The sequence below is a fragment of the Trichoderma gamsii genome (genome assembly GCF_001481775.2).
Source record: "Trichoderma gamsii strain T6085 chromosome Unknown Scaffold_28.2, whole genome shotgun sequence".
NCBI classification, from domain to species: Eukaryota; Fungi; Ascomycota; class Sordariomycetes; order Hypocreales; family Hypocreaceae; genus Trichoderma; species Trichoderma gamsii.
In genome coordinates, this window is record NW_020171365.1 from 143429 (window position 1) to 169436 (window position 26008).

Below are 26008 nucleotides of genomic sequence, written 5' to 3' on the forward strand. Positions count from 1 at the left end.
ACAGCAGAGCCCAATACACCCTTATCCTGTCCACCCCCTCCAGACAATCATCCTAAGAGAAGCGTAGGGACTCAAACAAAGGAGGAAACTATGTAAGAAGGGAGCCAACATCAGAAGCTGGGCAAAAACATACAAACGGCAGAGCTTCCTTCATAGAATACCAGTCGCCCGGAATACCAATAAAAAACCGGCAGAAAAAAATAGAAACAATGGAAAAAAAGAAATGGAGCAGCATTCAACAGTCTACACAAGCCCGTCGTATAAAGACAACGCCGAAACAATCGTCTCATCCCGTTTGCTTCCCTCCTTGAACTCTTCCATGTCCAGGCTGCCGTTCTCATCCTTGTCCATCATGGCGAAGATTTTCCGTACTCGCTTCTCGGGCGTATCTTCGTCTTCGGGGAGTTTGACCATGGAGCCGACCTGGAGTTCACTGCGTTAATAATGCTCAGAATGAAAGCAAGCCCAGAATTGTCTGTCTCGTACCATCTTGTAAATTGCCTCTACAATCTGAAGCATCTCGTCATAACTGATTTTGCCGTCGCCGTCAATGTCGTACAGCTGAAACGCCCAATCCAGCTTGTCCTCCATCTTACCCCTGCTGGTAACACTCAGGGCGCAGATGAATTCCTTAAAGTCGATACTACCAGACTTGTCGCTATCGAACACATTGAATACGTAATCTGCAAACGAACTCGGGTCCCCGAATGGGAAGAACTGGCGGTAGATCTTTTGAAACTCCTCTTTGGAGAGCATGCCCGACGGGCAGTCCTTCAAGAAACCTATTTTTGAGAGACCATAACGTCAGAATCATGCGCTCGTCGAAGTGAGCAAGGGACAGAGGGGACTCCAGGTCTTCTCCATCTCCTCCTGCCGACGCCGCTTACCTTTGTACCATTGCTGAAGCTCCTTCTTATCGAAGTGAGTTGACTTTTGGAGCTCGGCGAGCTGCTCCTGAGAGAGTTTTGACTGTCTAAAACGATGAACAACGTAATCAGTCAAAAATTGAGAAATCGGAGAAAAAACGGCCATGTCCGCCTAATGCACGAAAGGAGTTTCGCGATAATGATGTGGTGGTGATGAGGTGACGCCGGGCAGCTTCGACAGAGGGCAGCATTGCAGAGGTTTATATAGCCAGCCATTCTTCTTCCTCGCTCTCCTCCCCATTTTTTTGAACAGTCTTGGCCCATCTCCGCTTGTAATACGCGAACAAAAGACGGTAAAGAAGGGGATTGCGCAGCGTCACTCACGATTTACCCATGATCCGATTAAGGCGAAAGAACAGATCTTGAAAGAATCGAAAAAGGAGGCGGTGCTAGCTCGCTGGAAGAACACAGTTCTGTCCCCAAACGGTGGAAGGAGGGGCGCCGCGGTGAGGATTTCAGATCCAAAGGCTTCGACGTAATATTGCGCAATCGGCCGATGAGTCGTTTGAGTGCTCGCAGGTCCGGCGTCTGAGGCGTTTGCGCCCGGATCTCGTGATGACGTTCGTTGGATCGGTGGTTGCCCCTCGTTTCGGAGCGTCTGTTGTCGCAGCGATATCAGGATCCCGAGGCTGCTACCACGTATGAGTTCAAGTTCGTCGAACCTAGGCGGACAAACAAGTGTTCCGAGCAAGGGTAGACTCGGACGATACCGAGAGTTCAAGGCCACAAGGGGAGAGAGGAGGGGCGGGACCAAATAAAAACAACGACAAGGTGACACGCACAATACGTAGGTCGGTAGATCGGTAGGAAGGCAATTCAGGTGGGAGGTCGATCAGGAAACACACACGCACACACCAGCCAAAAGAAGTGGACAGTGCACGGCGTTCTAGAAGCGGCGTCCGTTTCGGCAAGGATCGGCCAGGCGAGTCGGTCGGGCCAGGAGGAAACGAAGGGCGAGGCCAGGAAAAAAGGGTCTGTGGTTGTTGGAGTTTTGGGCAGGCAGATTAGAATGGACAGCGGACGATGGGATGGTCTGGGGGAAAGGCGAGCCAGAGGGCCGAGGAGGGAGGGGCCATGCCATGGATTAAGGCGAAGGCGCCTTGTGACGAGGAGCAGCGCCTGTGCGTTGAGCCGCATCCAGCGCTAGGGAAGCTGCAGCGCCTATAACGCAGCGTCGGTACAGGCACGCAGCGTGGCTTCAGCGTTTGTCAGCGCATTGCGTCGTCGGGCTGTAGCGGGCCTTTACAGCGGGGTCCAGCACAATTGAAGACGTCGCATCGGAAGAGCTGGCGCCGCGTTGTCGCACCAAGGGCGGGAGCTTTTGCCCAAAAATGGCTGAAGCTGATGAACAATGCTTATCAAGACAGAACAGCCAACCATCATGAAGATGCCATTCCAGCTCAAGGTTCATGACATCTACAGCGAGTTGCTGCTACATAATTAAGAAAAAAACAAGACTTATATCTTCCATAACTCAAGTTGAGTAAAAAGCGCAAAAAAGATGGGGCTTCACCGGGATTCGAACCCGGGGCCTCCTGCAAAGGCGATTCTGAAGAATCGGGGACTTCAGGTTATTTTCCCGAAGCAGGAATCATACCACTAGACCATGAAGCCAGTTGTAGACTTGAACCCATCGGTTGAAAAGCGGGGTCAATAGTTTTGCTTATATAGGGAAGAGCGTAAATACAGCTGCAACACCGGATTGGCTGCCCGAACTGCTCCTTCGCGATCAATGTTAACCTGTATCAAACAGGAGGAAGCTCTTGCCTTGCTTGCTTTCAACACGCATCCACTTTAAATCAGGTCAACACCTAGCCAGTTTGATCCAAATACTACATCATCTTCCTTTGTTCGATAAAATTATGTGCTTGTATGATTTTCTCGGTTCATAGCACAATTATTTCTGGTTCATAGCCACTATCAGATCTTTGCCTAGTATCATCACTATGCTTCATTACTCAACTCTTCCTTCGCGCCGCAGCCCTCTTCCTCTTGGAGCCGCATTTCCTGGCAGCCAAAGCTTCGGATACAAACAAGCAAAACAATTTCATTTCGGCCCCTCCGGAATTCCATCTCAGCCACAATCATGCCCTCCTGAAGCAACAAAGCCGGCCGGAACGGAGCCAGGCCACGATGACGATGATGGAGAGTCTTGCAAGGGACCCAAGCCAAAACCGACAGCCATAGATACAGAGGCAGAAGACGTGCTCGGATTTGATCCTGCAGACTCTGAAACCTGGGGCATCAAATCTCTTCCATACTGGCACCACTCTGCCATGCTGCCAGGCTCGGGGACAGGCGGTCTTCATCATACTCGATAGTGGAAAGACATCAAATCGCCCCCGGTCCCTCGCAACAGTGAAGATGCAGACGGTGAAGGCCATGACTCTTCTCTGCTTAGCAGCCCTGCAATGCCGTCGCCTCGAGTCATATCGCAAACCAGTGACCGCTTTCTCAGGATGATTGATGAGCTCAGGCTTGATAACTCGGATCCCTCTCCGTCCTTGACGGATGATATCAAGAACATCAACCGTTACCTTCGCAACACGTCTTCTTCGTATCCCTCCCAAGGTCATGCATCTACCAGAGTTCAGTCTCCGGATTCAATGCTTCGTCCGAATAAGCTAAGCTTTACGGATTTGTCTCGCTATAGCAAGGCCAATGATCGACTCTCGAACCTTCGCTCTACTCTGTCGTCAGACGGAGACTTCGATAAGAGCAGTAGCACCGCTCCTCCAGAAGCTAGGGAGGATGCAATCGCGGCCATTACTCAGTGGCAGGGCCAGGTTCGGCCAAGAGCAGCATCATACAATAAGTACCAACTGTTGGAGAGTGCCGAGGTTTTCCCCAGCGATTCCGCCTCGCAGCAGCCGAGTCCTACCGGAGTGCATTTCCTGCCCTCGACTCCGGCTTCAGCAAAGAGCAAGGGAGGGCTTACTAGGGGAAGTGCTGAACACATGAATGGTCAGCTTGACGGAACCCACGAAGCCACTAATCAGGCTGAGAGCCCTGATCCTGCCAGCAGATCGTCAAGCGCACCCGCGAATCATGGACACCCTCACAGGCAATCCAAGCGCAAGGCATCCGCCTTTTCCCTCCGCAGCCTGACAAATTCCCTTTCTAAGCGTCCGAGATTCGATATACGGAAATGGGCCAGCGACTTTTACCGACAAGGTAGCCAGAGGCTTAACATGGCCCGGCTGAAGTGGAGGCACCAGACTCGACAGGACCGAGGCATCTTTGAGGCGTGGAGAGCTCGCCACCGCAGAGCGGCCCAGAATATGTTCCCCGACCAAAAAGAACCCAAAAAGGACTACGGAACCTTTTCGACAGAACGCAAGGTGTGTTCGAATGAGGACTGGTGGAGGGATGGCGTGAGCCGATATGAGGCGCCTAAATGGATGAATTTCAGGGGCGGTGCAACTCATACTCACGGATGACGCATTCGACGCTCATGAGGCGCGGTGGGGATGTTTTGAACAGAGTAGGCATGAAGAAAGACGCAAAGGTCTTTGGTATAGGAGAAAATAGGTATTATGCTCATTCTATGAGTGTAGAGGCAGTCTGTCTACATAACGCTTGTAAATATTCAAGGGAAAAGTTAACCAAAATTCCACCAACTCCAAGCTCTAGTGACCATCATCATAGGCTATACCTGTACACCCAACCAATAATTACTCTACCATCTTTACAGCATGTATCGAAATTTATCTGCATATCTTCGCTTCTTCCCAGGCGCAACCAGGCCCTCTTCTTCGACGGTAGAGCCGTCTGCCTGTCTCTCTTTTTCGGCTTCGTCCATTTTGCGGTTCTGACGCTTCAGATAGAAGCGGAGCAATACAGCCAATACGGTCACACTGAGCATGGCCACTGCGCAAGTTCGCATGCCGTTAGTATAATACGGCGCATCACGATCGGGATAGAGACGCGTGCCGATAAGTGGTCCGCACTGGCCAATGACTTGCATAAGGGCGAAACCGCCGCCCTGACGGCTCTGGCTGGCCTGGTTATTGATGTTCCAGGCGATGACGAGGGTGACGACGTTGAAGAAGCCGATGGCAGCGGGGTAGACTGCGAGGTAGCGGACAAAAGGCGGGATGTGGAGGACGTTGGACAAGGCGAGGATGGTGTAGCCGAGACATGAGGAGAGGGCGTGGAAGACGATGGGGGTGGTTCGCGTGGCGAGTCGATCGGACATGTGGGCGGTAAAGAGGACGATGAGGAAGGCGAGGAGGTAAGGAGGCGCGCTGAGAGCTTGGGCGGTGAGATTGTCGTGGCCCATTTCGGTGAGGATTTTGGGGAGGAAGACGGGGAGGGAGGAGTAGGCCATGTTGGTGAGGAAGAACATAGCCGGCGTGATCCAAGCGATGGGGTCGCGGAGGACTGAGAGAATCTCTTTGACCTTGAGGCCGGGTGATTTTTTGTTGGCTGTTGATGAAGAAGCTGAGGGGATTTCATGGCGGAGGCGAAGGCGGGCAACCTTCTTTTCGCGCTTGGTGAGGTAGTGGGCTGTTTGGGGAGAGTCTGGGATGACGCTCCAGGCGATGACGGAGACGATTACGGAGGGAAAGCCTTCGATGAGGAAGAGGAGGCGCCATGGGGCGATGGGGCTGAGCTTGCCGACCTTTACAATGAGCCATGCGAGCGTCGATGCGAAGCTTGTTGCGAGGGGTGCGGCTGAAGATGTCATGTTAGAAGGATATATTTATTGATAGGGAGCAGGGAGAAACGTACCAGAGATGAAGATGGCTGTGCGGAAAGCCAATTCCTGTCTCTTATAGAAGAAGCTCAAGTAGAACGGAACTCCCGTAAATCCAGCCTCTCCTATGCCCAGCAGAACGCGAAGTGTAATGAGCATCGGATACGAGACGGTAATGGCCTGCAGCGACGCCGTTATCCCCCACGTCATGACCAGCACCGAGACGTAGATGTGCGCAGGGATGAGCTTCCACAAGAGGGACATCCACTCGAACGCAATGTAGGCAATGTAGAAGGACGTGAGAGCCCATTCGTACCAGTTGTCGCGAGGGGGGTCGGATTGCAGGTCTTCGTCCATGCCGGCGATGCGCGCGTTGCCGATATCTGAGCTTTTGTTAGTCTTGCAACGATGATGGACAAATGTGAAGTCGTGGAAAAGCGGCGCAACGTACTGGATCGATCGAGGAAGCTCAACATATATAGCAGCGCCACGAAAAGCACCAGCTTGCGGTCAAACTTGCGCCTCACAGTCATTTCCTCGTCCGGCGTGTACAGCTGGAAGCTCTCCACGGAGCTGGCGCTCAGACGACGGCTTCTCCCAGCCGCTGCCGATGTTGACGGCCCGGCATCGACATAGTCTCCTTCCACGAGCCGCTCACTGCTGTGGCTGCCGCCTTTTCCTGTGGTATATGCATCCTCTCGTCTTTTGCCCGTGCTGCTGACCATCTCGAACGTCTCCGAACTGCCACCACCGACCTGGGACCGCAGATCCTCGTCTTCTTCGTCTTCGTCGTCGTACATGTCGCTGTCGTCGAGGTTGAGCTCCTGCCCCGTCTGGGCGAAGAACGGGGATTCATCGCGGTGTACGTGGTGGTAGGCCATTTGGTGCGAAAGCGAAAATCGTTATTAAAGGAGGCGACTTATACGATGTGCGCGAGGGCGTGGTTGGCTGTCGAGGGCGGTCGCCATGCGGTTGTAAAGCAACAGCTTGTCTCTATAAGACGATGCTTCTTTTCTTTTTCAAATGTCCCCCGTTTCCCTTTTTCTTTTCTCTCTCTTTTTATTCCTCCTTCTCGAGATCTCCGTATTCGCTCCCAATACGGGAATGAATTGGCGATCTCGAAATGTGATTGAGGGAGAAGATGCGGCTCCTGGTAGTATAAAAATGCCCCCCCTGCCATAATTTCGCGATAGGTAGCTCCCAGCTCCTATTACCTCTTACACGTGACAGTGTCGGGACGTCGTCATCTGCTTCTACCGAACCACCGAAGACACTTACACGTTAAAAGATGCGACGGAATTTTGACATTTATATGCTGCGATATGGCTGGTTTTTCTTTTTTTTTAATTTGTTCGTGTGACGCTTCTATATGTTGTATTGCTTTGATTTGCGTACCACTTAGGTAGGCTTAGTCGAGTTAAGTCGCAGTATCTGCTAACTAACACGCTCCTACGTTCCACGGCTTTCACAACCAATTGGTGACTCCTAGTCGCAACTTACATGCAGTATTAGAACTCGTCCTGCTGGACTCATCATCATAATAATTAACACCAATCCATAGCTACATATCAATCATCATGCCCAATACAAACGCCCAAATGGTCATTCTCCCAAGCGGCCCCAGTACCGCCCTTAAGCCATTCAACAAGCGCAGAAAGATACGGCCATCCGTCACTCAGGAGCTTCCTTCTTGCTAAACAGACGCCGTAAGCCTGCCCGAGATATCTTGTGCCGTAAAGAGTGCGGTTGGTCAGTTAACCTGGGCGCTTGTGAACGATCCTTGTTTCGCGGCTGCTCAGGCTGTGACTCGCCTTCCCCTTCGTCGCCACCTTTGCCTTGCTCCGTCGCATCGCTCTCACCATCGTCTTCATCGTCATATTCAGGTACAGCACGCTCTTCATCTCCATTGACAACAACGTACCACCCAATGGAGGCGCCAGCCTGCAGTTCGTCGCGGAGCCTTTCGAACCAATTGCCCTCATTCCGTTCTTTGACTAGAGCGTCGTATTTGGCGATTTCCTCCGAGACGTCGGCGCTCAAATCTATACGGATAACGTGGTCTGCAACATAGGCAAATGGGCGCGCTGAGATGTGTGTTTCTTCCGGGTCGTACTCCTCCAACAGCTTCACCACGGACGTCTCGTTGACCAAAACGCTATCTTCGCTGTCGGGGACACGAGATGGCGGCACGGTCAAATCATCATCCTCATGCAAAAACTTCTTCTCTGCTTGCTCTGCCGGCAATTGCTCCTCCTGAGGCTCAGATTGCTGTTTAGACTGTTCAGACTGCTCTTCATCGGGCTGGCGTAGAGGACGTTGAGGCAGGTAATCGAATTTGGTGCTCATGCGATCAAGAATGGCTGCGGAGGTGTCGCGGCCCACTATCCAACCTGAGGCGGCGTCTTCCAGATCTTCAAGGATGACGAAGATGCGAATTAGCTTGCGAGTCCAACGGAATCCGTGACATAGATAGGTCGGCATGGTGGCGGAAGATGCCTCGTTTGTCAGTACTGTAGAAGAATAGAGAGAGAGAGAGAATCGTCAAAGATCGAGGCTCATTGCAGTCTTAACCCGAAGCGCGTGCATTGGTTGAAGCACAAGGTACGTGTATGTGTGTAGGTAGGACAATGCATGCCTCCAGGATCAACAAGTAGCCCGGAAGTGAGACGGGACGGCGATCTTGTCCTCTCGAGCTTTCTATACTCTTTTTTTTCGCCCTGATGTGTATCCGACAACTCGCGGCAATTCTCTCCTCTCCTCTTATAGGTAAGCAATGGGCCAGCTCAGAGGTCGAGGAGGGTGAGGCCTCACAGGAAGTTCTGGGTGAAGCAGGAAACAGGTACAGTAAGGCTACGAAAGCTATAGGAGCGGCACACCCACGGCTCGGAATCGGGCTTGCGGCACGTGTTTACAAGCACAAATGGCCTCGTCGGCGAGCTGGTAAAACATGGCTTATTGTCACGGAGGCCGAGGCAGAGACATGGCGATTAGAGGCGGGCTTCATCATCTCAGCCAATGATTCCGAGGTCGACAGCACAGCAAAGTGAGACTGAGTCGCCAGACAGCTCTTCTTCAGCAAATGTTGTTGGCTGAGCCCACTAACGCGCGGCATCAGCTGGATCAGCCTGCTATATTTGTCAGTGCTAACGGCCATTGCATCCCTACCAGCCTACTGCGTGCGCCAGTTGGTGTCTTAGACACTGGGCTAACTAGCGCCCGAGATGCTAACTGGAGCCCGTGTGCTGAGCTTATAGCGGCTACGAGCGCGGGGGATCTGGAACTGAAATAGATGCCAACTTGGGTTCATTGTGGTTTATTATTAGCTCGGTTCTTCTCCAAGCGTTTTGCGTGCATGCTTCACTATATCTATCGACTTAAAAATACCAAGGTATCTTTTCCATGCTTCATGTTAGAGACAATATTTCTTTTTTCTGTCTTGTTCACTGACAGTCGGTTGGAATCATAAACTTATACACAGTTGCGGAGAATAAAGCGCAGCAGCCGCTGTCAGATACGCTCCACGTCTCATGCCCCAGTTTATGGAATTTACCTTTATTTGCGTTTCCACTTATTCAATTGATAGCTGCGCAGCTTAATTTCACAGTACTCGTGCTACCTAAAGAACACTAGGTATAACGTAGATAGGCAGAGCTTAGGTGGCCTGACTTATAAATTCAGCTGCCAGACTTCGCTCGTGCGTGGGCTGACCAGGGAGGTGATGTGATATATCTTGGGTACAGGGACTGCGGCACATGGACTATGGATATCTACAGCAACAATTATCGTAGCGGCTGAAAATACAAATTCTGTTGGGGGAGCCTTCTCATTAAAGACGCGGACTTGACTCATGCATCGATGTCTCGTGATACCGTGGATGAGAGAGGAGCGAGCGTAGGAATGCTTATAGCTGACGGAGCTGAGTAAGGCGTCAAACGTAAGATCATGATAACATATTCTGTTTCCAGCAATTAGTCCGGCCAATATTTGTCGTCTACATCTGGGTCTATGACAAATACCACTAGTAAGGCTGTACCGACTGCAAAAGCGCACAGGCGAGCCTTCCTGTTCGACTCTTCCATCTGCGCTTGTCGCGCCTGCCTTGGTGCCAGACTGCTTCACATGCAGCTCGCACGCGCAATGAGAAACTTCTCTCGCTATTTCATCAAGTCTTTTCCCTCTACTACTCATCCTCACCAGTTTGTCGACGTCATCCAATTTCGTTCAGGTTTCAATTTGCTAATGCCTATATGTACCCCCATTTGCTTCTCATGCTATCTTCAAACTTCAAACTTCGCGCAAGAAAAATCGAAACACCCCATACTTATCCAAAAATGCGACTATATATGCTCATCTTTGTTTATACGTTTTATGCAAGAGTGGTATATGGCAAAACAGAAAGACCAAGGAGAAAAAGACAAAATAAATCAGCGCCAATCTTCATCCATCATCAACAATCATCATTTACGATATCATGCACTGAAGGCGACTCCGCAGGAAATGTCGCGTTCAAACTGACACCTCCGTCATGCTCGATTCCTTCCATGGTCCCCAATCCAAAGTCGAAATCCATATCTTTGAGTATATCGCCAATCTCGGCGTCAGAGATATTAACATCCATATTCGTGGGCACAGCAGAGGGAAGGCTGTCCATAGCATTGTTTTCTTGCTGAATGGGCTCTCCAGATGCCAACTGTGGCAGCCTGGTGATCAACCACGTCTTGAATTTATCCAAAAGGACAGGATCATCTGCGGCGGTTGTTTCAGTCTTGAGAATCTCGCGTGCCTTGCATTTCAGCGCCATATCCGAAGGCAAAAAGCCTGTATCAATAAAGTATGCCTTGGAATATTGCTGTAGACCCCATTCCAGTTCACGAGAACAGAAAATAACAGCTGGTTTGCGATTCGGAGACGACGTCAGCTCTTCCAGGTAGCTATTGACGGCTGAGTGTCCTGCCGTGATGGCCTTGGCCCCAGTTCGCATCGCTACCTCGACGTCATTATTAACCGGGTCGTGATCCCCAAGAATGGCATATGGCGGCGCAAAGCCTGTTCCGCCTTGCTCCAGCGCCCATGCGTAGCCTGGTGGCAGACCGGGGCCAGAGTCGTGGATTATGCCAGTGTCTCTTTTGAATCGATGAAGCCATTCTGCGTTGTCGGCTGCGGTATAGTTCCAAGGGTCATCACTGCAACGATCGTTAATGTCAACTCATCAATAGGGAAATCCACAGCAACTCACTCGTCATATAAGATCCACCGAGCTTGGTATTGCAACTCCTCATCCGACGGCACGTGCCGGTTCGGATTGTTTGGCGACATGGTAGAAACGACCCACCTCCTGAGCTCCTTCTCTAGCCTTCGGTAGCAGTTGGCATCGTTGAGGAAATACTGGAATGACCTGAAGTGATTGCCATTCTCGTCAAGCCGAGCCTGAAACTCAGAAAAGGGGTTTGGCGGAGTGGTAGAAAGAGAAACTTGTGCTTTCTCAGCTGGCTTGCTGGCCATCACCCGAGGGGCCTTTGGTGAACTGGATGAAACTGAGCCAGGAGTCTTGCCAGGGTGATTCCGTGCTTTAAAAGCTGCAAGCCACTCCTGGTTATCCGCCACAGTCTGGTTCCATCCATCATCGAATTCGTAAACTATGATACGAGCCTGCCGCTGCAATTCATGATCTGTGGGCTCTCTGCCCATTGCGCGCTCTTCCCTGAGGAATGCAGCCAATTCTGTTTCCAGCCTTGAGTAGTTGTGAATTGTGGAGTCGATCGAGTTCGGATCCGTCGACCGTATAAACTTATGCTGGACGTCTTCGCTTCGAGGCAAATGCGCACGCCGACGGAATCCCTCGAGCCATTTTGTCGATGCTGTGATCAGTCTCAAAAGCCAGTTGGCCACTGCTTCAGAAGGATGAGTGCACACTTCTTCAACTCTTCCCACAATCTTGCGCGCTTCTTCTTGAAGCTCGTCATCCATGGGCGTTAGTCCCAGTAGTTGTTTGGCCTTGACATATTCGTGAAGCTGCCTCTCCATGGGGCATTCCTCGAACAAGTTATCCTTGCCGTTAATTTTCAGGGTCTGAAGCCTGTTTTCTGCTGCACCACGGAGTGGACCAAACCTAGCTTGTTTAACAATTGGATCCTGGTTCATGACAATGTCACGAAGCCACGAGGCTTGTGTCGCAATGCCTTGTAAAGACAGCAACTCGGAGGCGAAAATGATACGACATCCTTCGAGCGTCAAGTCGTCTTCGGTCGGTGCGCGGCCGTGCGTATCCCAAAAGTTGCTGCCGAAGTAGGCCAGCTCCAGCTTAATCAACTCGTAGGCATTCCTGGGCGATTCAGGCGGCGATTGGCTGGCATTATACGGCAGAGGGGATTTTCGCTCATGATGAATCAAATCTATATTTCAAAAGTTAGACGCCTTGATCTGATCTATAGGATACTGTAATGGTCTCATACAGGGAGGAATCGAGTTCTCGACCATGTCTAGCACAGGTACTTCAAAACCCCAGTCACCCTTCCAGTCCGCCATGGAATAACCAGTCTTGAAATGCTCTGCAAGATGGTCTACTCGGATTGTCCAAGTATCCATCACAATGCCGCAGAAACCACACCTCGACCGAATCTCAGGAGTTGCTACTCTCCAGGCCTTCATTGCCCATTCCATGAATTTGACATTGTGGACCAGTCGAAGGTGCTGGTTCAGGTGATCTTTTCGGTAAAAGGTTCTCTCTTCAAGAGATCTCTCTTGACATGCCGAGTGGTTGTGAGTTTCTACATGGGCATCGTCTGGGTTAACTTCGCCACAAAACACGCAACATAGCAGCCCGTTTTCCGGGTTGACAGCCCGAGGGCCGTCTGGTGCACACACCCATCTCTCCAGCGACAGATGAAGCGATTTCTCGTGGCGCTGCCAGTCATGCTTGGTTCTGAAAGTCTCTGTACAAAAGGTACACTGGAAAGTTTTGAGAGGAACAGAGAGGCTGGTTGAGCCTCCCTCGTTACCGGGCGCTGCCCTTCGCCTCCTTCGCCGTCTTGCTTTGGTAGCAAAAGGAGCGGAGCCGAATGAGCCCCACGAGTTACGGGAACCATGAGAGAACGCAGAATGAAGGGAGCCACCGCTTGAGTGAGATGTTCCCACACTGCTAGCAGAGGACTGATTACAGAGCGACCTATTGGAGCCGTCATCTGTGTAGTTGAAACTATAAGGACTGTTGAGTCCAGAGGAGATTCCAGACGACGATGATGCTGTCACAGCCCTAGCAATGGCTGTCACGGAAGCCGGTTCATGTTCAGGTGGAGAGTGCTCCCAACGCTGAAGGGGATTCATGGCTTCGAGAGCTGGCGTTCCTCGTCTCCGCGGGATATCGATGCCAGCAGACAGATTACCAACGTGGGGCGAGGTAGATCGGGGAGGTTGAGCCTTGCCACGTCGCCGGGCGTTTGCCAACCAGTTAGTGATCTGGGTTTTGTTTAGGCCTGTTTGGCGTTGAAGCATTTCTTTCTCCTCATCACTTGGATAAGGATGTCTGTTATGGGTTGACAGCCAGTTTTTGAGAATGCGGACTGACTCCCGCGAGAATCTTGCTCCAATCTTGGGCGGAGTTCCCGCCTTGGCATTGGCAATGCTATCTTCCATCGGACCAGTTGACTGCAGATTCATCAAGTCCAGGAAAGACGGGGTGCCGAGCGGTCTCACTGGTTGGATGTTGATCAGGTCTTCCTGAGTGATGGCGTTGTTGGGCATCTCGGTGGAAGACCAGGAAAGCCTGGTGGACTCGGGGTTCAGACTCTCAGGGATGACGCCTCCAAAGCTGCATTCGAGCCCAAGAGCGACGCAACTGGTGCAGTAGCCCTTGTGAACACCCTCTTGGATTTTTTTGCATGCGTATCCGCCCAAGACACAGTGGGCACAAGGGTTCTCTGGTGTCTCCCAAAGCAAGGCTTCGGTCACGTCCAAAGGGGTAGGCTCGGCGACTCCTGGCAACTGTGCAAAACTGTTGTGCTCAAAGTGTTGCAGAGCGCAGAAACTGAAGTCATCCTCATTGACATTTTCAAGGACGAGACCAATGTCATCGTCGGCAGGGTTTCCGGTAGACGACATGTTGGGTACAGGGGGATACGCAGATGCCCCAGCGTTGTCCCAGTTGACATATTCGTCCAGCTCGTCAATGGAGGTCATGTTGGTAGTTTATGTGAAAGGGCGCGCGCCGTCTTACTCCAAGCAAGAAGAAAGGCGTGCGGCTTGCATCCAACCAGAGTCCGCAGAATGACTTGCAAAGGGCGCGCAGGGTCTTGGTCAAGACGAATCGACGGAGACAAAGAGAAGTTGCCCCAGATGACCGTCCCACCTTTTGCTCCAGTCCTCAGCTAAGAATTTGTGATGAACTGTAACGATCAAAGCCAGGTCTATCTTGCAATGGGGAAAACAATGATTCAATTGAATTCTTGGTGTTGAAATGTCCAAGAAGCTGCTCTCGAGTTTGCAATAATAAGAGAAGCAACGCTCGAAGCAAGGCGGATCCGGAGCCAGTTTTGTTCATCGGTGGCCTACCGAGCCCGTACCAAGGCGGTTCTGCTATCCACGCGATCCCCAGCAAGGGCCCCTCCATACAGAAGACGAAAGAGCCCCATCTCCAACGGGCTTTGTGGCTCCCATAAGCGGTGCGGCATGGCGCTGGAGCCAGTGAGAACAGAGTCATGAGTCTGAGCCGGTGGAGCAAGCCTCAGCCGGAGCCGGGGCACGCAGAGGCAAGGATTGGCGGCATAGCGCCAGCAGGTTGTCGACATGAACTTGTCAATTTTACGCCCTTCGCTTGACAGATAGGCAACCCCATTCCGCCGTGTGCTGCGGTACTGTGTGGGGGCCACCCTCAAGCAGCAGTTTTGCTGTTGCCGCTGGAATACCCAGCACCAGCACCACGAAACAACTTCTTTTTCTTTTGTCTGCTCTGCGCTTCGTGCACAGTACCCGGACTGTCGAGGCGCTAATCTTTCCCCGCGCCCATACAGATGATATAGCCCGATCGCGGCCCTACTGGGACTCATCCCTACCGCAGAAGTGGCATGCTTAAATTCCTCGGGGCATGTGGTGTGAATAAACACGATGGTGCTGCGATTATGCCGAGTGCGGAGTGCTACGCAGATATCGTTGATCTCTGACAACATGAATCGATACCTTGAGATTTCTCCGCGAAACAGGACTGGCCCTTGCTATATTTTGACTCGGCATACGGCAATCCTGCACTACCGAGTGCTACTCCTCCCGGTACTATTACTATGCCGTTCAAATCCGTCTTCTATTGAATGGTATAAAAGCTGTGCCGGGTGTGGTCCATCCAACCAAGGTATTGTCGTATGTCGAAATACATTTTAACAGATATTGCAAGGCATACATCCACTACGGGCATGACGAAAATGAGTGTTATAGTGTCTATGGAGAAAACATTCAACTACTGTTCTTACTAATATTGCAGAATACTGCTTTATAGAAGAATGACTACCAAATGTTATATGCGATATCCCGACAATAATCTCCTTGAGCAAAACGAGCCCAAGAAATATATTCGATAGGACAACCTCTTTCCTGATTCGACTGCCTTCAATGGCCAGCGTCTCCAGATTCACTAGAGCCTATACAATACAGCGGCTAGTAAACACTAGCTCCCATGTGGTATGTGGCGGCTACTAGCATCTCACGCACAGGAGCATCGACCTCCCAACGAGCCCTTGCTAGTTCGCCTAACGTCGAGGATGGACCGATCAGAATGGATCAGAAACTATGACCACGTCGATGGATTGCCATTATTACACTAGCAGAGCAGCCAGATAACGTTACTCGTATGCCCGAGCCCGAGAAACAACTAATTTAGCACACCGCCCCACGCCATTTCGAAACCAATTGCAAATGTCCGATGCTGGAGGTTGATGGCACAACCGCGACGAAGGCTCTAGAAACTTCTTCAGCGGCCTCATGAAAGCCACGGCCTAGCTGAGGGTGTGTGAGCTGCGCTTCTAGACTTATAGGCTAACCATTAACGCACCACTTACACCGAGCGAGTTAAGTAGCATTAACCGCGGATACTAGTGGAGCCAAGTCGGATACAATCCTGCCTTGGGCCAGCTCCGAATCAGGAACTGATATTGTACTAATCAAGTCAGGGCGCTCATCTGCGTCTCATATGCGGCAGATACGCTCAGATGACTGACTCTATGACAAATGGACCGACGGCAGCTCGTTACCGCGTTTTGAGGAGCACGTGGAACATCGCCTATTTGACAAGTAAGCATCAACTAGGCGCCCGAAATATTGGACAGGGACTGCTGGAGGTAAGTGGCTTGCCCTCGCCACGTTCAAAAGCTCGGCTGAAGAAGTGAAGAAACGAAAGTGGCTCGTTTCAATGATATATGACCCTTGGAGAAGATATTGTCCAACTCCTTATGGAGCCATATCGCCAGAAGGGGACATTCCAAGGTAAGGATGATATTTGTGGTGATTTGTGACAGACTATGTTTGTTTATTCTGAACAAAGCCAGTGGCTCAACAGGCACAAGCTACCCAACAAGTGGTTTTCTCTTTTTGAACAGCTTACTTTCCAGGAATAGACTTGCATGGAGAGGCACATTTGAAAATGTTTTGCTCAAGATACCAACATTTGAGACTGAAAATTGATTGCGGTGAAAAGAGCTCTTGTATCTTTTGAATTTGATTTTGAAGTACCCAAATTTGAAATGGTATGATATCCGAAAAAGCTGGAGAGGCATTGATTTACCATTGCTTTCAATGCAAATTGCAGTTTACTCAGCAAGACAAATACGAGGGAGATGTACACTGCAAAATCCATGAGTAGAAGCAATTTTTCAATATGCTTTTTACATTAGCTCGCCGCCTGATGTTAACAATTAACGAACCAGGACTGATATGAGAAGAGGCAAGAGAGTCGATTATTCAAAGATACACAGCTCCCATCAGGTAACTCTAAGAGAGGAGATCATATCTCGAAGAATGATTGACAGTAAGATAGGACATGAAACAAAAACCTATAAACGCCTAGCCAGTGGCTGGGTAATAGATAACGATTGTATAATTAACTTCTCTTCGTTTATGAAGTCGGAAGCATGTTGGCTCTCTTTACTTTTTTGCCACTTTTGGGGTGGTAACACAGCTCCTTGCAGCCACCTGCTATCTATCTACCATAGATCATGGCATCTTCCACTCGCATCGGTTCAGATTCGGTATACCAAATGTGTCCACGTTGTTCTTCTTCAGCCATTGAAAATCGTAACGAACGCCGTACATGGTGAAGACTTTTGGAGCCAGAGGGTCCACGGGGGCATCCAGGAAGGCAAACTCTCGCGGAACAGTGGCTCAGATAATCGTTGCTGATGAACTGAAAAGTGAACTCATATATCCCGTCTTCATCGTATGTACTGTATTTCTTGGGCCCTGCTTCTTCGGGAGGTAACCATTTCTCGAAACGAACGCATTGGTCATTGGTGAGATGCATCTGACCTTCAATCTTCGTGTCGCTGTTGGGTGGCTGCTTCGCTTTGAAGCCGTAATCTTTGTCGTCTACATAGTAGGAAAATTGGACAAATTTGCGGCTCCGAGCCCACTCACAGAAGCAGTGCTTCACGTGATCGACGCAGTACACGTGGAACATTGTGTTGGCGACAGAGTTGAACGGCTGGGGCGTCTGCTCTGCTCTCGGCCTTCTGCACGGCCTTGATAGCCGCCTGTATCTTGTTCACCATGATAGCCTCTTCTTTAAGGTCGCCTTCCCTGAGCTCCTCCTGCTCTTCCTTTGCTTCAATCAGTTCCAACTTCCTTTCTTCGCGTAATTCTTTGAGACGGCAGCAGTCATCATCGTCGGGACCATTGTATGATCTCTCCAATAAGCCATCTTCGTTCATATCATCGTCTGATGCGTCTGGCGATGGACACCCGCAGTCCGAATCATGATCGCTAATATCGTAACGCACAAAGGTCTCGTCTTCGTCAGCATCAGATTCTGGTTCTGGATCTGAAAGTTCTTCGTCAAGGACATCTTGGTCTAGATCTTTGCCAATCTATTCGAGAGACACTTCTAGAGCGCGCACGCAGTGATACCACGCCGAGAGCTCTTTTGCTGGACTCATTGCCCGTAGATACTATCTATATTAATGGCAGCTACAAATTAATGAGAGCTAAAGTCAAATTGGAAACTCCCATTGGCTGGAATACAAGAAGCAGATCATGGACACAGCTTTAACATGCATTTTGCCAGACGTTTCTGGCACTTAGACCGCGTTTAGAGTTGATACTGCGACAGTGGGGCTATAATCTGGACATGCGGTGGCTGAAGTTACCAAATTCTGGGGAGTCGTTCCTAGAATTAACGTGCTAGACTGGACATCAACGCTGAATGTTGAACCAAAACCGTGTTCCATGGGGAGAATAGAAAGCGCTACGGCACTTCTCTTTGTGATATTACTATAGATGCCAGAATACCAAAAGGAGATAAAAAAGGAGAGGCGTCTAGCACAGAAATAGTCCGTTGCGGCAAACGCCACGCCTTTCGGCCGTTGGGATTTAGCGCAGAGGTTAGCTTAGCGGAACGGCATATTCCCCTTCGGCGTACTTTTTCATTATCAGATGTAAATGCGAAATTGCCGATCAGAGCACTTAAACCTTTGTCGGAACATACATGAATACCCGTGGAAACGGCTGATTAATGTCATTAATGAGGATGGCTGAGCTTGTAGTCTTGTGGCGTCATCAGTTGACGGCAGTCGAATGTTATTATTAACAAACTGACGGCTTAGTTACCGAGAGGACCTTTGTGTGACTCTCATGCTCACAAATTAGAGGCCAAGAATATTAATCCACCGTGTCTTGATTCATCTGACACCAATAATGTGGTACTACCTCTTATCTAACTGTCTCTTTAATACTGAGTGGAACACGTAGGAGCAGCAGCTCACAAAACACCAGCATTGGCAGGCCAAGCATAGCTGGCACAAGCCTCAATCATGATGCCATAAACACCACCGCCCAATACCTCTCATGAGGTCGGAAATCCCTTTGCAGGCCCAAATTCAAATTTTTCTTTCGAGTACGCCGTCCATTTGTCCCAGGCGCTGTAACATTATATCCTTTCCGGTACGCCACAGCAAATAGCTCCCAGGGAGTATTTGAAAATAGACAAGTAACAATGAATCGTAAACAGAGTCGTAGCAGAAACTCAGTAGGCGCTGATAAGGCGCCCACAACCCAACTCTTAACTGTCAGAGGAAAAAAAAAAACCACTCCATCACATCTTCATTCTCCTAATTCCATAAGTTCGCGTTCTTTTGCTGCAAGCATTTCTCTCATTCTTTCAGCCTCTCGTCTTAGTAATGCCCTGCGATCTGCCTTTATTCGTTCGTTCTCCGCATCGGCATCTCGAGGTCTGGACATTGCATTAAGTGGCGTAAATCCGCCGGCGCCTGGTAGTCTCGGGGATACGCTTGCCCCAGGAGATCTCAACGGCGGTAGCGCATATTCTCCACGATCCGCACTTGTGGGACCGGCAGCCGGTGACTCTTCGGCAGTTGTTGATGGATTAAGAATAGACCTGATGGACGAAATCCTTTTGGCGCTTTCGTGACCGTTTTCTGCACCGTTTATGGAGTCTGTCTCCGTGGCGGAGAAGGATCGTTTTCGTGCCGAGGAAATAAAGGAGGCGGGGGATAAGGACGATTGCCTGTCGTCGGCTATAGTCGAGTTCATGGGGGCAAGCGGCGCCAGTTTATTCTCGTCGTTGAGAGAAGGCGGCACACTACGAGAACCTGTGTTATGCTGGTGATAGAACGCAAGATCAGACGCGGACGCAGACGGTAATGGCGAAGTATTTCGACTCGATCGCAGGGCCGGCTCAGGCTCGATGGTCAGGGGGTGACCGGGGCGACGTCGAAGACCTAGATTTACAGATCCATCTTCATTCATGGTTCCTCTCTCTGGAGTTTGCTCCAGACCCGGAGTTTCAATGTCATCCATGCCTTCATCCATGTCCTCATCATGAGCCGCAGGGATCACGCGCTTCCGTCGTTTGATGGTGGCTTTTTTCATAGTAACTGGTCTGTGCACGCCATGGAGCTTGTAATATAGACCTGATTGATCCATCGTTAGAAACATGTATATGCGGGCTATCAGTATCACGTATCATCGAAACTCACCACAAGCATTGCAGATCGTATGCCCACTCTCATCTCTCCTCCAAAGGGGGGTGATTGTTGTCCCGCAGTTCTGACAGGCAATGATCACAGTCGTGTCTCTGTCTTGCGCTTGAAGGGCATTGACGTCGATTGGAACGGGTTCATTCTTGGTTTCCACCCGGCCGTGGCATCCGCCTTGCCGCTGCCCAACGTTGAGCTGAGCGCTCTTGGACATGCGGTTGTTGTATGCAGGACAGCCGTTACAGCCCTCGGCGCCGCCAGTGCCGTTGCAGCGGCCACCGCCTGGACAGGTGCCCGATTGAGTTGCATCGGCGGCCACATAGGTTGCACCAGCGACGTTTGGCAGCAACTTTTGTGGAGAATAGGAGCTTGATTTTGCAGGAGGTTGAGCCGAACCGCCAGCAGATACCAGATTCGGGGGCTTTTTTAGACTTGTTGGTCTAGAAGCATTTCGAGCCTTTAGATACAAGCCACATGCGTTGCAGATGGTAGCCCCTTGCGGGGATCTCCTCCAGAGGGGAGTGCGAGTGGTGTTGCAGTTACTATGAAGAGTATAAGCCAAAAATTCACGACACAACAACATCCATGGCAAACGGAGACTAACCTGCAGATTTGTCCTCCTTGCCCTTGAGCATTTACCCCGGATAATATCAATTTTTTAACCTTAGGCACGCTTGACGTGCTTCTTGGGCTACCTCCATTGGACGATACCTCTTCGTCTTTGCCTGGGCTATCTTTTGAAATCGAAGGGGCATTTCCCTCGACGTTTTTGGATCCGAAGCCATCGTTTTCGACGGAAGATCGAGCTGAGCTGATGGTACCAGATGGTGTAGTTTCGCGGTTTTTGCCCGACATGGGCCGAGAAGGTAAAGCTGTTCTTGCGGAGCCTGATTCCCGCTGGACGCCAGCAGATGGCGTCCCCGGCTGTGACGCTTCACTCATTTCCACAACACCGAGACAAGTTCGAGGAAATATCAAAACCGTCCCAGTAGATGATATTGAATAATAGAGAGATGTTCGGGCGTGGTACGAGGGCTGACAAATAATGGTGGCGCAAGCACGGGTTCGTCAACCGGCGGCCGAATAAGACATTTGCCAGCGGGAGATGGTCGGCTTCCCAGGTGGCGAATATATCACGGACGAGGTGCGCTTAGACGCCGGCAGAGACGTGCAAAACACCGAAAACCGACAGATAGATTCGGCAGCCGACGATGGTTGATGGTGTTGATGCTTGCTGTTGCTTGCTAATGGGCCGGCAGCCACGTTGTGCCGAATCCGAGCAGTCAGGAGACAAGAGGCCAAGGAAAACGAGTATCAGGGATGGTCCCGATGGGGGCCAGAAAGACGAATCAAGAGACCACAGGCTCGGCCGAGTGCTCGGGAGAGGCAGCGCAGGCGTCTGCAGCGGCGATTTAGATGCTGGGCAATGATAATACAGTGGGATAGAATGACTCCAGAAGTCTGGAAAATCAGACAACCAGGCAGGCGTCCAGGGCGTGGATGGATTTTTGGGGGGCGGGGCGCTTCTGGAAGCGAGACGAGATGAGGCAGGGCGATGCGAAGCGCTGTGATTCGATGCCAGACGCTGGAGAGTGGTTCGGGCTCTGTCGTTGTTCGCTTGTTTGGTCTTTTGATCACTTTTCCGGGCCAGACTCGAGCTGCATGCCGAGTCTTAGTTTGTGCTGCATGTACTCTGTAAAGTGGCCCCCCGATCTCTGTTTGAATCTCTCCAGATCAGCCAAAGCCCAATGCTGGTGGGACCCTGGCCAGGCCGAAGAGCGACGAGGAAGATGTTGGACCGAAGGAAGCCTTGCAGTCTCGCGGCCTTTCTGCCGGGAGGTCAATGGATGCGCGAGCAGCGGTGAGGCCGTCCAGATGTCGGCGATGCCAAGCGAGCAGACGGACTTCTTGGTCGGGAATAAATCATCTGGACACCACGTAAGAAGTCGTAGGTGGCATCCAAGAAGCGCCGCAGCCTGGGTTACTGGCGTGACTGGCGCGCTACATCGAGGCCTGGAAGCGTCACTTCAGCATGCAAAAAGGTCCCGAAGGGTCCCCCAACAGCGGCCAAACCCACTGCAAACCCACCGCGAGCCCGCCGCCAGCCCACTGTCTGTGGCAGGTAGCCAATGGCGCGACCGCTATACGGTTGCCTGGACCAGTCTGCTTACAATTGTCCGCCTCCCATTGGCTGCGGCTGTGCAAACAAGGGGCAGCCACACTGCGTCGGCCATCGGCAAGGCTAGGCCGTTTGTGGCCTGAGCCAAATTGACGCGATTAGACCGATAAGATAACGCGGCTGGCATGCTGCAATCGATACGAAGATGCTAGAGCTGCGATTCTGAGGCATCGTGTGTCTCTAGCTCCACCAGCAAGCAGACCAACAGATACTCAGAATCTCCCACAACTACTACCGATATCTCGTAACATAGCTGCCAATTGCAATCACACATCCACAACCCATCATTTTCATCTCCGTCTAAAGGCCTAGATCTCTTCCATCGTCCAAGGATGGCTTCAGACGTCGAGAGCCCCAAGCGAGAGCTCACCCCCACCGCGTCCCTCTCGTCCATCCCTCAGAAGCGCGCCTTTGACGAGGGCCACAGTCCCGCCGTGCCGTCGCCGCTGAATCCAGACGTCAAGCCCTCATCCGAAGCTCAACATGCCGACGATGCGTCGCAGTCGGGGCGCTCCAAGCCCGTCAGGGCAAAGAAGGACACCCTCAAGAAGCGCGAGGCCAAAGGCGGCGATAGCAATCCCGCCACTCCAGACCCCAAGGCTGGACGCGAGCCCGAGCCGAGCGAGAACAGACCTCTCCGGTATAAGCTGGCGCCGCCAAAGTTGTCGGACTTTGACCCTGCTCGTGGGCCTGTGATGACGCTGCATCATCAGATCGATGGGCCTGACGGACAGGCAATTGAATTCATGGAAACGTCTGATCAGTAAGACTCTCTACTTCTCCAAGCTTCTACACCAACCAATCCACTAATCACTCATAAACAAAAAGTGTTTTCAACAAGAAAAACTTTCGCTATACCCCTTGCATTGCCGACCCTCTATTTCCTGCAACACTATACTATCGACAAACAGAACCAGAGCCATTCGGACCGAGAATGAGCTTCGAGGATGCCGCAACGCACGTCTTTTTCGACAAATCTGGCCGACAGGTCACTACTGATAAAGGGTTTCGAATGGCGAGGGCCAATGTAGCCGTACGCGAAGGGAGGTGGTACTGGGAGTGCAGAGTTACACAGGGCATACAGCAGCCAAAGGACGGCGACGCAAAGCCTGTTGGCGGCCGACACGTGCGCATGGGTTGGGCCAGACGAGAAGCATCGCTTGATGCCCCTGTTGGCTTCGATGCTTACAGCTATGGTATTCGAGATGTAGCTGGCGAGAAGGTCTTTATGTCCCGGCCGAAGGAATTCTTTCCTCCTGGAGAGGGCATACGGGAAGGCGATGTCATTGGCCTCGAGATTCAGCTGCCTTCAGAGCATTTACATAGGAAAATCATGGCAGGACACTACAACCCTGCTGTAGATGCTGCCGATGAACCACCGCCGCCAACCGCAGAAGCCGCCAACGTCGTACGAGACCGAGTGCCGATCCGTTTCAAGGCGCATACTTATTTTGAGAAGATCGAATACCATACCACCAAAGAGCTAGAAGATCTTATGAATCCATCGCCGGCGGTATCAGCAAGCTCTTCCACGGACGCTCCCAGCCCAACACATCCTTCGCCTGCCTTGCGCACCCTCCCCGAGTCATACATCAGAGTCTACAAAAACGGCGTGCTAATGGGAACACCTTTCGAGAATCTCCTGGGGTTTCTCCCTCCCGCGTCAAAACCAATGCCCCAAGTCGGCGCCCGGGAAGGCCTCGATGACGGCATGCTAGGATACTATCCCGCCGTGAGCGTATTCAGGGGTGGCGCCGTGGAAGTCAACTTTGGACCAGATTTCTGGTACCCGCCAGCGGATTACGATTCTACCAATGGCGAAGTGGACATGATCCAGCCCGACGGGCTCAACAAATACTCCCTGCATGCCGTCATTGAGCGTTACCAGGAACAGATTGCGGAGGACGTTGTGTACGATATCATCGATGAAGTGGACTTTTGGATGGAAGACGGCGGCGGTGCTACGAATCAGACGGGAGCTGGCGAGAAGAGCAAAGATGTAGTCATGGCGCCTGGCAGGGAAGAGATTAAGGAACTGGTACAAGATGACTGATTTAGACGGATGCTGCATTAATCATTAACAGGTAAATAACTACATCACTGGAACCTAGCATAACATGAGATACCCATTTGCAGAAGATTACAGGAAAGCAAAACTACAATACTAATACTATTACCAAAACTTCGTGTCGTCATATCATATCCATTTCATTAAACAGTGTATCGTTCAACCATTAGAGTGAAAAGTAAGCCGCATCCCTCAAGAGCGATTCTGCTCTTCAGAAGCATCTAGCCGCGGCATTGCTGGCGTCGAAGCTCCTTCCGGCGCCGGTGATGCTCTTTGTTGCCCACCCGGAGACGTGACGATTACTGGTATGACCTCTGCGGCCTCTGCGGCCTCTGAATGTTTCTGTCCGGATTCTTCGCCGTTAGAGTCGTCCGAGAGCTCCTCAAATCGATGACTATCGGCCTCAATGCTAGGTCCAGCTTCAGATTCTTCGGTTTCACGAAGCATTCGTTCCTCGCGACCGCGCTTGTAGCAGTACCAGAGCACAACAAGCAGCACTGCGCAATCATATTAGCTCTATACACAATATTGCAAAGAAGCGACAAGGTACTCACAGCTTAGCGCAACACTCCAAATGACGTTCATGCCGATAAACGCCGGCCATCTCGACTTGAGGACCTCCACAATTGCCTTCAGCATACTAACAATGACGCCTGGCTTCTTCACCAAGTCGGCCAGATTCTGCCCCATGAGCATCCTCTTCGCCGTCCCCTTCATGCCGCCCTCAACGACCTTGATGCCCTGGCTCTCCGCCGCAGCAGCCAAAAGTTCGGGAGCCAGCGTAGTGGTCAGCTTATCGGGAAGCTGCGTGACAAGCCTCTTGAGCGACCCGGGCAGCTTCTCAAAAAGCTTGTTGATGGAGCCGTCGCGGTCCTCGATCAGCTTGGTGAGGTCGTCGTAGGCGGTGGGCACGCCGTTGACGAGGTCCTTGAAGACCTGTGTGAATCGCTGGAGGAGATCGGACGAGTCTTTGGACTCGGAGACGACTTTGTTATTTTGGGCGGAGAGGCTGAGGCGGTCAAGGACACGGGTGAGGTCCTTCTTCTCGCGCTCGGCTTCTTTAGGAGGGACGTCTTCAGTGTCTGGCTTGAGGGAGTCGCTGGAATTTGGGGTTTCCATTCCCGCAAGCTTTTTACCTCGTGTGAAAAGAAGCGACAGTCTGTTGGGCTTCTTCTCTACCTTTTCCTTTTCCTTGTCCTTTGCCTTGTCTGTTTTCTCGGCGGGTTTCGCAGACTCGTCTTCCTTTTTGGCGGTTTTTCCAGCGTCCTCTTTCTCATCATCAGTGGTCTTCTTTGACTCGGCGATGGAGGCTTCGTCGCCAGAGTGCCAATCTACATCGTAGGTGTAGATGCGCGGGGGCAGCGGCGGCGGAGAGCCATCGGTGTCCTGCGCGAGGAGTTCCTCGAGGAAGCGCTCGTCTTCAGGCTTCAGGACGGCCTGGTCAGTATGAGGCTCTGAGGTCGATGAGTCGTGGTTCTCGTCTGTCTTGGCCTCCTCATTCTTTGCAAAGGGCTTGTTCCCATCTGCTTCTGCTATGCCATCGTCTTTCTTGGCTTCCTTTACATCCTTTTCTTCCTTGTTCTTTTTGAACTTTTTGTAAGAAAAGTATTCCAACATCCTTGGCTTGTCTCGGTCGCGTAATAGTAAGGTTGAATAGCAGCGATTTGGTAGGCTAGGCAGAGGTTGTTTGTTGAGCGGATGGCTGCGCCGTATTTAGGTGTTTGAGGTAAGAATAAAGTCCGGAGGGAGCCCGTCTTTGTGATTTTGGAATCTAACATGTCTTAAGAAATCGACACGTGCATGTGATGGCGGCGAAAGAACCATCGTGCGAGTGATGTCATTGAATGCAGCCCTTAAAGCTTTAACCAATCAAAGCCGCGGCGCATCTCAAGATCCAAGGGTGCCCATTACGCTGAGCACATGGCAAAAAATGGGGTACTCAGGTAC

At 51.3% G+C, this 26008-nt stretch overlaps 12 protein-coding genes across 12 annotated transcripts; 5 read left to right on the plus strand and 7 right to left on the minus strand.

The window, feature by feature from the left end:
- Window positions 1–243: 243 nt before the first annotated feature.
- On the minus strand, window positions 244–1032 carry TGAM01_v207501 (calcium-binding protein NCS-1; the record flags this gene model as incomplete). Its single annotated transcript, XM_018805535.2, has 3 exons — window positions 244–423; window positions 487–782; window positions 888–1032. The coding sequence occupies 3 exons, from the start codon at window positions 1030–1032 to the stop codon at window positions 244–246; spliced, it is 621 nt and encodes a 206-aa protein (XP_018661195.2).
- A 1840-nt stretch (window positions 1033–2872) lies between these two features.
- TGAM01_v207503 (hypothetical protein) lies at window positions 2873–3247 on the plus strand (the record flags this gene model as incomplete). Its single annotated transcript, XM_018805536.1, has 1 exon — window positions 2873–3247. The coding sequence occupies one exon, from the start codon at window positions 2873–2875 to the stop codon at window positions 3245–3247; it is 375 nt and encodes a 124-aa protein (XP_018661196.1).
- A 138-nt stretch (window positions 3248–3385) lies between these two features.
- TGAM01_v207504 (hypothetical protein) lies at window positions 3386–4366 on the plus strand (the record flags this gene model as incomplete). The annotated part of the gene is made up of 1 exon (XM_018805537.1): window positions 3386–4366. One exon carries the CDS (start codon window positions 3386–3388, stop codon window positions 4364–4366), a length of 981 nt encoding a protein of 326 aa, XP_018661197.1.
- Window positions 4367–4614: 248 nt separating this feature from the next.
- Window positions 4615–6506, minus strand: TGAM01_v207502 (hypothetical protein; the record flags this gene model as incomplete). The annotated part of the gene is made up of 3 exons (XM_018805538.2): window positions 4615–5603; window positions 5661–6008; window positions 6077–6506. 3 exons carry the CDS (start codon window positions 6504–6506, stop codon window positions 4615–4617), a joined length of 1767 nt encoding a protein of 588 aa, XP_018661198.2.
- A 790-nt stretch (window positions 6507–7296) lies between these two features.
- TGAM01_v207505 (hypothetical protein) lies at window positions 7297–8106 on the minus strand (the record flags this gene model as incomplete). Its single annotated transcript, XM_018805539.1, has 1 exon — window positions 7297–8106. The coding sequence occupies one exon, from the start codon at window positions 8104–8106 to the stop codon at window positions 7297–7299; it is 810 nt and encodes a 269-aa protein (XP_018661199.1).
- A 239-nt stretch (window positions 8107–8345) lies between these two features.
- Window positions 8346–8672, plus strand: TGAM01_v207506 (hypothetical protein; the record flags this gene model as incomplete). Its single annotated transcript, XM_018805540.1, has 1 exon — window positions 8346–8672. The coding sequence occupies one exon, from the start codon at window positions 8346–8348 to the stop codon at window positions 8670–8672; it is 327 nt and encodes a 108-aa protein (XP_018661200.1).
- Window positions 8673–10072: 1400 nt separating this feature from the next.
- TGAM01_v207507 (hypothetical protein) lies at window positions 10073–13800 on the minus strand (the record flags this gene model as incomplete). The annotated part of the gene is made up of 3 exons (XM_018805541.1): window positions 10073–10808; window positions 10862–12017; window positions 12078–13800. 3 exons carry the CDS (start codon window positions 13798–13800, stop codon window positions 10073–10075), a joined length of 3615 nt encoding a protein of 1204 aa, XP_018661201.1.
- Window positions 13801–17234: 3434 nt separating this feature from the next.
- Window positions 17235–18047, minus strand: TGAM01_v207508 (hypothetical protein; the record flags this gene model as incomplete). Its single annotated transcript, XM_018805542.1, has 3 exons — window positions 17235–17687; window positions 17728–17772; window positions 17967–18047. 3 exons carry the CDS (start codon window positions 18045–18047, stop codon window positions 17235–17237), a joined length of 579 nt encoding a protein of 192 aa, XP_018661202.1.
- TGAM01_v207509 (hypothetical protein) lies at window positions 17371–17869 on the plus strand (the record flags this gene model as incomplete). The annotated part of the gene is made up of 2 exons (XM_024550114.1): window positions 17371–17498; window positions 17605–17869. The coding sequence occupies 2 exons, from the start codon at window positions 17371–17373 to the stop codon at window positions 17867–17869; spliced, it is 393 nt and encodes a 130-aa protein (XP_024405134.1).
- Window positions 18048–18918: 871 nt separating the features above from the next.
- Window positions 18919–20756, minus strand: TGAM01_v207510 (hypothetical protein; the record flags this gene model as incomplete). Its single annotated transcript, XM_018805543.1, has 3 exons — window positions 18919–19748; window positions 19815–20356; window positions 20419–20756. 3 exons carry the CDS (start codon window positions 20754–20756, stop codon window positions 18919–18921), a joined length of 1710 nt encoding a protein of 569 aa, XP_018661203.1.
- Window positions 20757–22325: 1569 nt separating this feature from the next.
- TGAM01_v207511 (hypothetical protein) lies at window positions 22326–24046 on the plus strand (the record flags this gene model as incomplete). The annotated part of the gene is made up of 2 exons (XM_018805544.1): window positions 22326–22756; window positions 22822–24046. The coding sequence occupies 2 exons, from the start codon at window positions 22326–22328 to the stop codon at window positions 24044–24046; spliced, it is 1656 nt and encodes a 551-aa protein (XP_018661204.1).
- Window positions 24047–24253: 207 nt separating this feature from the next.
- TGAM01_v207512 (hypothetical protein) lies at window positions 24254–25678 on the minus strand (the record flags this gene model as incomplete). The annotated part of the gene is made up of 2 exons (XM_018805545.1): window positions 24254–24558; window positions 24616–25678. 2 exons carry the CDS (start codon window positions 25676–25678, stop codon window positions 24254–24256), a joined length of 1368 nt encoding a protein of 455 aa, XP_018661205.1.
- Window positions 25679–26008: the final 330 nt, after the last annotated feature.